At 38.6% G+C, this 8,861-nt stretch overlaps 1 protein-coding gene across 2 annotated transcripts in view; it reads right to left on the reverse strand.

The window, feature by feature from the left end:
* The window catches only part of MSANTD1 (Myb/SANT DNA binding domain containing 1), a 34,701-nt gene extending 26,893 nt beyond the window's left edge, over positions 1 to 7,808 (reverse strand). Inside the window, exons 1-2 of one of the 2 annotated variants that reach the window (XM_074950155.1) lie at positions 7,739 to 7,808; positions 7,058 to 7,322 (exon numbers count right to left, since the gene is read on the reverse strand). In XM_074950155.1, the coding sequence (XP_074806256.1) occupies positions 7,058 to 7,311 (254 nt within the window). In that variant the 5' untranslated portion in view covers positions 7,312 to 7,322; positions 7,739 to 7,808. Of the gene's footprint in view, positions 1 to 7,057; positions 7,323 to 7,439; positions 7,502 to 7,738 lie in introns of those variants that run through there. The other variant, XM_074950154.1, reaches the window with a different exon arrangement.
* Positions 7,809 to 8,861: the final 1,053 nt, after the last annotated feature.

Below are 8,861 nucleotides of genomic sequence, written 5' to 3' on the forward strand. Positions count from 1 at the left end.
GGGCCAAAGGGGAGAGGTCAATGCTCCTGGTCAGCCCAATTGACAGGGCAGGTAGGTCAATGAGGGAGTCAGGAAACCAGGGTCCTGTCCTCCGTGTGAGCTGGAGTTAACTGAACCAGAGTAGGGCAGAACTAAGGGGAGAGCAGCAGCCCAGGCTTAGCTGGAGGCAGAGCAGCAGCAGCCAGAACCAGAGGGGCCGGAAAAGCAGCCCAGAAGGCAGAGCTGGGCTGGAGGCAGAGCAGTCCAGAGCCAGGAGCAGCGCAGACCAGCCGTGCTGACAGGGAGCCAGGGCTGAGCTACAGTCGGGAGCTGTGGGCCCAGAGCTGGGGACTGAACGCCCTCTGTGCCACAAGTAACACTAGAGCCGAGTGCGGTGAGCAGCTGGGAAGAGTGGCGGGAGGGACCTCGGGCAGAGGGCCCAGTGCAAGGAGACATCGTCAAACAAGAGGTCTTGCAGGCTGGACTTGGAGGGGGGACCATGACCCCGATGGGAGGGCCAATGCTTGGGAGAAGGGTTCCTGCCAGCTGGAGCCTGAGGGCATGTGGCAACCACCAGAGCAGGTGTCTGACCCACAGTGTCACCACAGCATAGCCAGGGCTTGAGAAGGAGTCCTGGGACATGTGAAGAATAAACTTCCCTTATATCCCAGAGACTGCTGTTTGTGGTTTCCCCGTGCCAACAGGGCAGGATTACTTGTTTCCTTTAGCCAGTCTGATTTTTTCCTTATTTTTCTTACTGTCTTGCTGTTCAGTAAATTGTATTTGATTTGAACTTAATGTAGTGCTCAGTGGGCCAGGGTAGTGGCGGTTGTGGAGAGAGTACTGCGGACTGGGGACACCCTAGTTCCTGTCCTAAGTGGCCATGACAAGACTGGGGGTTAAGCCTCCCAGTAATCCGGGACCACCTTAACTGGGGTTACAAGGACTCTGCCACATGGAAGAGGAGTCTTCAAGGTCAGGCAGGCATCTGGGTACAGGGAGTTGGAGAGAGGACAGAGATCCTTTCAGTGTCCGATTCCACGTGGTAGTGCAGAAGCCAGGGAAGTTCCCCACAAGAGTGGGACCATTCCCCCGCTTACACGTATATAAACTAAATAGGCTTAGGAACTGTTTAATAAAATACAGACTTTTTCAACTCTAAGACACTAGTTTAAATCCAGCCCAGATCAGAAGTCACTGAAAATTACGTCAAATGAGTTAGTGATCTCAGTCCAGTTTCCAGTGGACAGAAATTCAAAGTACAAAAAACATTACCACCACAACTGGCAATCTTGTTGGCCATGTTATTACAGAGGAATCAACAGCTAAATGAGCACTGATATCTAATTAACCACTTTCCAGGACCTTCTGTCATCTGGGCTGAGGCACACTGGTGGAGCAAATTGTACTTATATTGCCTGTTTTGTGGATAACAAGGACTGTATTCTCTATATCAATTAATCCAGCAATTTCGTGAGTATTAAAATACCTTTAAAATAAAATTACTAAAACATTAAATTTTAGAGAGAGTTTTTAAAGACCATCTGTCATAAATATAAAGGGAAGGGTAACAACCTTCCTATATACAGTACTATAAAATCCCTCCCGGCCAGAGGCAAAAAATCCTTTTACCTGTAAAGGGTTGAGAAGCTCAGGTAACCTGGCTGGCATCTGACCAAAAGGACCAATAAGGGGACAAGATACTTTCAAATCAGGGGTGGGGGAGAAAGGTTTTGGTCTGTCTGTTCTGTGTGCTTGCCGGACACAGATCAAGGAAGCAAGCAATCCAACTCCATTAGAATTAGTAAGTACTAGCAAGGGAATGTGTTAGCTTATTTTTGTTTTGGCTTGTGATTTTCTCTGTGCTGAGAGGAAGGTATATTCCTGGTTTTCTTTTTGTAACTTTAAAGTTTGGCCCAGAGGGAAATCCTCTGTTTTTGAATCTGATTGTCCTGTAAGATTATCTTCCGCTATAATTTTACAGAGGTGTTTCTTTTACCTTTTTTCTTTATAATAAATTTCTGTTTCTTTTAGAATCTGATTGGGTTGTTTTTTTTTAGTGTCCTTTTTAGTGTTGGTCTGTGCTCATCTTGTTTATTCTCAAGCCTCCCTAGGAAAGGGGGTGTGGGGGGCTTGGGGGAATATTAGGGGGGGAGTAGGAACTCCAAGTAGTCCTTTCCCTGATTCTTTGTTAAAACACTTGGTGGTGGCAGCGTTACCTAATCCAAGGTTCAAGGGAGAATTTGTGCCTTGGGGAGTTTTTAACCTAAGCTGGTAGAAATAAGCTTAGGGGGTCCTCTCATGTGGGTCCCCATGTCTGTACCCTAGAGTTCAGAGTGGGGAGGGAACCCTGACACCATCACTACTTAGTTAGAACAAATACTTATAATCTATAATTTGGTTTTTTTACTCTCTCTGTTCAACACACTATTGCTGGGTTGTGGGGAGTATTAATTATTATTATGGTATTTGTTTGATATTACTACTAGCCTGGAGGAATGGAAACAAGCTTTATCTCCTGGGGTTTCTGAAAAAAGCTTTCAAAATAAATAATAAATAACACTGTTCATGCACCAATCAATGACATGGGAGAGAAAAATGTAGGAAAGCACAATACTTAAATTGTGGGTCTGCTATGAATTATTAATACTGAAGAGAAAGCTGGTAAAATATTCAAATTTAACTTTCTGCAGTAATTTGCTGCACTTATCTTTGGTCATTTGCTGCAGCAATGGTCAAAGATTCCAGTCATTTAATATAATGGAATATGGTGAAGAATTACACAAGGCACTATGTTTAATTGCTATCATGTACACATGAAAATAAAAATAATAATCTACGATTAAGATCATGAGACTGATTCAGATATACCAGTGATTAACATTAATTGACTGCAATTCAAATTAAAATGTAACAGCTACGTCCTGTTTCCACAAATGTTTGGGGGAAGGAGAGAGGAGCCGGTTTAAAAAAAAATTATGAATTTGCATTCACACAGCCTTTATTTTTAAAGCATCAAAAGGAATTAGTCAAAACTATCATATTGTTTAGTGTGCATATTCTATAAACCTTGTCTTTTGTTTTACAAGACATTACATATTGTATCAGTAGTAATATAATAATAGCAGCTCTAAAGCTTGTCTCTTTCACCAACATAAGTTGGTCCAATGAAAGAGACACACACTCTTGTCTGTCTCTAATACTGTACATTGGCACACATTAAGATCAATATATTAGTGATGATAGGAATGTATTTTCTTTTAGAAGGACTAATTGTAGGTTTGTGGGTGCTGAATGCCCAAGTAGCCAACACAATAGAAAGAACTTCAGGACATATTCTAAGTGATTCTAAACTGCAAGAGACGAGTTAGTAATGTAAGCAGAACTCTTGATACTCACTCTATCAGAATCCTTAACTTTCAATTCCAGCACGCTTGACTCAGCCCTTCACCTCCCAAGATAGATAAATGGGAGTACATGCAGTTTACTGCACAGATGCCTTTCACACAGAACATTAAAAACCAGTGTCCTATCTGTCCTAAATAGATACTTAAGTTTCCATTGCACTTTTTGTTATAGTAGGATTTTGCCCAGCAGTAGCTGCACTAAATTTTAGGTTAGGCCCTTGGTTGCTGTGGTGAATGAAGTGATTCCTTTATATATTGCAGACAAGCAAACATTTATTTTAGGCAAGGTGCTTATTACCATGAAGTCACTGGGACTATCCGTAGTAATACCTAAACTGCCTACCAGATCAGACCATTTATTCCAATCTCCTATTTCTGACAGTGGCCAATACCAAATGCGTCACAGGAAGATGCAAGGAACCTCTTAGTGGACAATTGTGGAATAGACTGCTTATAGGGAAAGTTTCTTCCTAGCCCCAGACAATTCATGGTGCACGAGGAATTATATACTTTATATGTTTTTAAAATTATATCTAATTTAAACGACCAATGTTCTCATTATCCTTACAAAAGTCTCATCTTTTAAAAAATACTACTTCGCTCTTGGTCTCAATGATATCTAGTTGCAATGAGTTCCACCTGCTAATTATGTGTTTTGTAAAAAGTATCTTCCTTAATTGGTTTTAAATTTAATTGAATAACTTTGTTATTATAGGGAAAGGGGAGCACCTGGTTTACCTTCGCTATACCATTTGTTACTTTGTATGCTCTGTCATGTTGCCTTTTATTGATTTGTCTCCTTTTTAAACTAAAAGTCCCAAACTTTTCAGTATTTCCCCATATGGAATTTTTTTCAAGGGGAGGGCTTACCATTGATTTATATAACAATATTATTATATTGTAGTATTATTTTTAAAACCCATTCCTTATGCATTCTAACATTTTGTCTGCTTTTTAGACTGCTGCTGCATAATGAACAAAGACTTCCATTGAGAACCATGAGTACTACATTCAGTAGCAACATTTGCAGGATCAGCATGGAATCCTTCAGGTTGAAAGTCATTATGATAAATATGTAAGAGGATTATTAATTACAAATTTACCTATTTTCCATTTTAGATCCCTGAAGCTGCAAGTAACCATTAACCGCTCCATGCGATGTCCCAGCACGCAGTGTACCAGCAACATCACATTCACCATTAAATATGCCTGTATCATAGAACCAGCAGAGGTGCTCAGGTAAGTGGCTGCCTTTTTACACTGTAGGGTTGTTTTGGCTCGATTTGGGGGGGGGGGTAATATTTTTCTTTCTGAACTCGTAATACGTGGATAAACATCAGAATTTTCTGGCTCCATGCTCTAACCTGATTCCTTTTGATGGTGACATCACTGGCAAACTATTATTATGGTGATAAGCACCTTAGTAACACCACAGACATATGATAGACAGATATCTCATGAAATAAAAGTCTGCAATTTGTGACTGGGATGGTGGAGGGAAATAATGATTTACATGCTAAATGACCTGGTTATCCTGCTACTTCTGCTAAATACTTGTAGATCCATTTTAACAACTCCATATAGTTGTTACAAAATACTGTCTGAATACAGAGCATTTTTCACACTTCCATGCCCTCCATTTCAGTTCACACCACAGTGCATTAAAATGTGATGCATGATGTGATCTCCAAGTATCCTCCAGACACCCATAACATGAATTGAAACTCAGGTGTCCAAAAGCAAAGCAGACAGCAGAATAGTAACCAGTAGTTCCACTGTAATGTTTCCCTTCTTCACATATTAATGAGAAATAATTAGAAAACACAACAAATTGGGAGTAATCTCTTTTGCTTGTCTGTTTACTTTACATCACATTGTCTTCAAATAATATTAGGAAACTTAAGTCTCCATTATACAACAAAAAAAAAATCTGATGTTTATAAGTGTATTTCTGACTCCAGAATATATTAAAACAGTAACATGCCAACACAGGGAAGTCTTCAAGCCCTCCAAAGTTGGCATCTTAATGAGCACTGCAGCTCAGTGCAATTTGATACACCTCATAGCATGCATTGAAAGTGCTTCTGGAAGTTAATGAAAACATACAGGAATGAAAAAGTAAATTTTCCTCCATAGTTTGTATGTTTTACTCCCTCTCCTCCCAATGCTGCTTAACAGAAAATATTAATTAGAAAAAATTGAGACTGTGTGATTGATAATAAAAGAAAGAAAGAAAATTCAGAACAAAGGCTTACAGAAACAACCACTGCACATAGCCATTACAGTACTCGAAATATCATGCAGTATTTCTGGACACCTGTAAAACCTAGGTACAATTGGATGTATTTGTTAGCAGAGAGGCTTCATGATTTAGTGAGCTAAGCAAAGGCCTGGTAGTCAAGAACTACTGAGTTCTAATTCTGGGTTTGAGGGTGACTTGCTTTGTAACCTTGGGGAAATAATGACCTCAGTTCCAGTCTCCCTATCTGTAAAATGGGGGTGGATAATACTTTCATACCTTCCTCAGAGACCTGTTGTGAGGATTAAGTAGGTGTTTGTAAAGCACTTTGAAGATGTTAAGTGCTGAGTATAAAATACCAGCTTTCACATTACAGAAAATACCTTAAAGACAATATTAATGGGTCTGACAAACTGAGAAAGGGGAAATTCAAAGTTAAAGGGGCTTACAGCATTCACCCTAGTTTTTTATTTGATGAGTGATAGCTGCATGAAATACAGCAAGCGTGCCCCCAAAGAAAAGCAAGCAATTTTAACATGATCTGCTGCTGTAATAACCTTTTTTATTATTAAAACTAGCTTTGTGTGGAGATGAAATAAAAGAACCACATATTTGATTTTCTTGCATCACAAACACATAACTAAATGACCACTCAGGATTTCCAGTATGTGGCAGTTTGTCTCTCTCAGCGGTAAGATTTTTTTTTAAAGCAGATATATTCAAATATTTCTGCTAAGTTCTAATTTTTTCTAAACAACAAATGTGTGAAGGTCTCAATCTTTCAAGCCAACTTTCCCTCTTGACTGACATTGCCTCGTCTTTATGTTCTAGACACCGCTTCCCCCTTCCCCCACTCTCTTAGAACAGTATTTACAGAGGACATTGATTCTCTCTCTGCAGATAGAATAGTTGTTTCGCTAGAGCTGCTTATAGCAGTGTGTGTCACTCAGTAATAAGACATCCAATTATTTTTGGCCCTGTGAAGTATTACCCTTCTTCTTGCAATGCCAAAAATTGGGAACTTCATTCCTAAATAAATTATTTTGGATTTGAACTTTTACTTGTAACACTGATTCTAACTGGCCACTTCAAACTGCAGTAGTTTAACTGCCAGGAACTGCTGACAAGCTAACATTATCACTCCCCTAAACAAGAAAATCTGTTTTAACACCAAATACATTTTCATTCCAATATTTCATAGCACCATTAATTAACTATAAAGAAACAAAGTTGTGTCAGAGTTTGAAAATAAATGGGAGAGAAAATAATAAAGATGTAATAGTACTGGCAGGAGAGATTTTTAAAAGCGATATGAACAATCTTTAATCTTTTATCTATAGATTTCCTGTATGAGACTTTTTCTGAAAGGCAAATAACTCTGCGTCGTCCCTGCTAAAATCTCTCAAAATAAAAAGAATTAACTGAAGCTTACCTGTACTGGAATGTCATATTTGTAATTTTTATCTTTATTTCCTCTCCGTGGCGAATTTCTCCAGTCATTTCAAAGAGTTTGTTAGCCATTTTCTCATAAACTTTGGCATTCCTTTTAGTTTGTTTCAGTTCATCAAAAAATTCTTCCCAAACCAGCATTAAACCTCTCATTTCTGCATCAGTCCAGTTTCTGGCCCTTCTGTGTTTCTCAGTCTGAGAAGAAACAATGTAACTGGGAATTTCTGCTGCAGCCATTGCTGATTGACCTAAAAGGGTTTTAAAAGAGGACACTTAATATAGATTGAGTTTTTAGTTTAGGTTTTTGTAGTGCAAGACATGCATATGTGGATAAAGAATTTGAATGACAACAGAACATATGAAACCTTTTTGCAACAGCTTGAAGCTTGAGTGCACAAAATGGGGCCTACATCTGACAGGCAGGAATTTAGTTAAAAGCTTTTAAACAGAGAAACGTCATTTTGATGTCACGTTACCATAGCAACAGAGCAACTGCATAAGCTACAACAACAAAAACCTTTTAACTGAAAGCCAAAGAATCAGGACAAAGTTGACAGGCCATCAATATTAAAGCTTTTAAACACTTTAGGTTTAACAAAAAAAGATCTATGCAGCCTTTGAGAACCTACTTTTAAGTTTCTACTTCTTTTTAGCTTTCTCTTACCTTTTAGGCAGACAATCTGCTAGCAGGGGGTCCTGGTTGCCTGAATGAGCTTTTAAGTTGTGCCTTGACAGACTCTCTAGGAGGTTGCAAGGACTGAGGCCATGTGCACACACACACAAACACACACACAGCTTTTTACAAAGATTTTTTGTAAAAAGCTTCACACACCTTCACGAAAATATATCTGTGTATCTACAAAATAATAAATGTTTAAGCAGCCAGTCTCCTTAAAAAAGTGCCTGCATCATTTTTTAGGAACACACACAAAAATAGCTTTTCAGTGTTTATTACTTACACACACATATATATATTTATATTTATATATATATATATATATAGCCACTTTTTTCCTAAGATGCTTTCCTGCTGCTAAGCACATACTGTAGTCCTGTCAATATGAATTTGCCTTTTGTAAGTATCTATAACTGTATGTGTATTTTGTATTCCCAGTAATTTAGATGCTATTTATGCTATTTTATGCAGCCTGTGTGCTGCCTCAGGACTGTAGCAGAGGCATTTCACCCGCTTTATGGAGAACCTAAAAGGATTATTCATTGAATTTAAAAAAAAAAAAAGGCTGCAAGATACTTAGATGGTAAATAAATTGCTTTGTTGTGAAGTAAGCATTTTATGGTAGTTTTCTATGTACAGAGCTAAATTCTGTTCACATTTACACCAGTGAAACACCACTGATTTCATTGATTCATCATATTAAATTGTATGACACACACTATGGGTCAAATTTTGCCCTTTCTTACACCCATGTAATCCCATAATGTCTATCATAAAAGAGTAAGATTCATGGAATCGATCAGTTCTAGCAATATGACTGGTTAATGCACAAGGCATTAATTCTCTGTATTCCAAATTAAACAGCATCTTGTATAAAAATACACATCATTGTTTGTTTTCAGTTTCAGCATATAACAGCAATAACGACCTCACTGCAGGGTATTTCCTGGAGATTAATGACAGGCGGGGGTTAATGGCCTGAGGCTCACCCAGCCAGTCCTTAATCCCTAGGAAACGTTCTGTACCTCAATCCTTAATGCTTAAGTATCCTATAAATCGTAAGTCTTTTCATAACCACATCCTTGATCTTAACAGTAGTTTAAAAACTACA

This window comes from Natator depressus, chromosome 4 (assembly GCF_965152275.1).
Source record: "Natator depressus isolate rNatDep1 chromosome 4, rNatDep2.hap1, whole genome shotgun sequence".
Classification (NCBI taxonomy): domain Eukaryota; kingdom Metazoa; phylum Chordata; order Testudines; family Cheloniidae; genus Natator; species Natator depressus.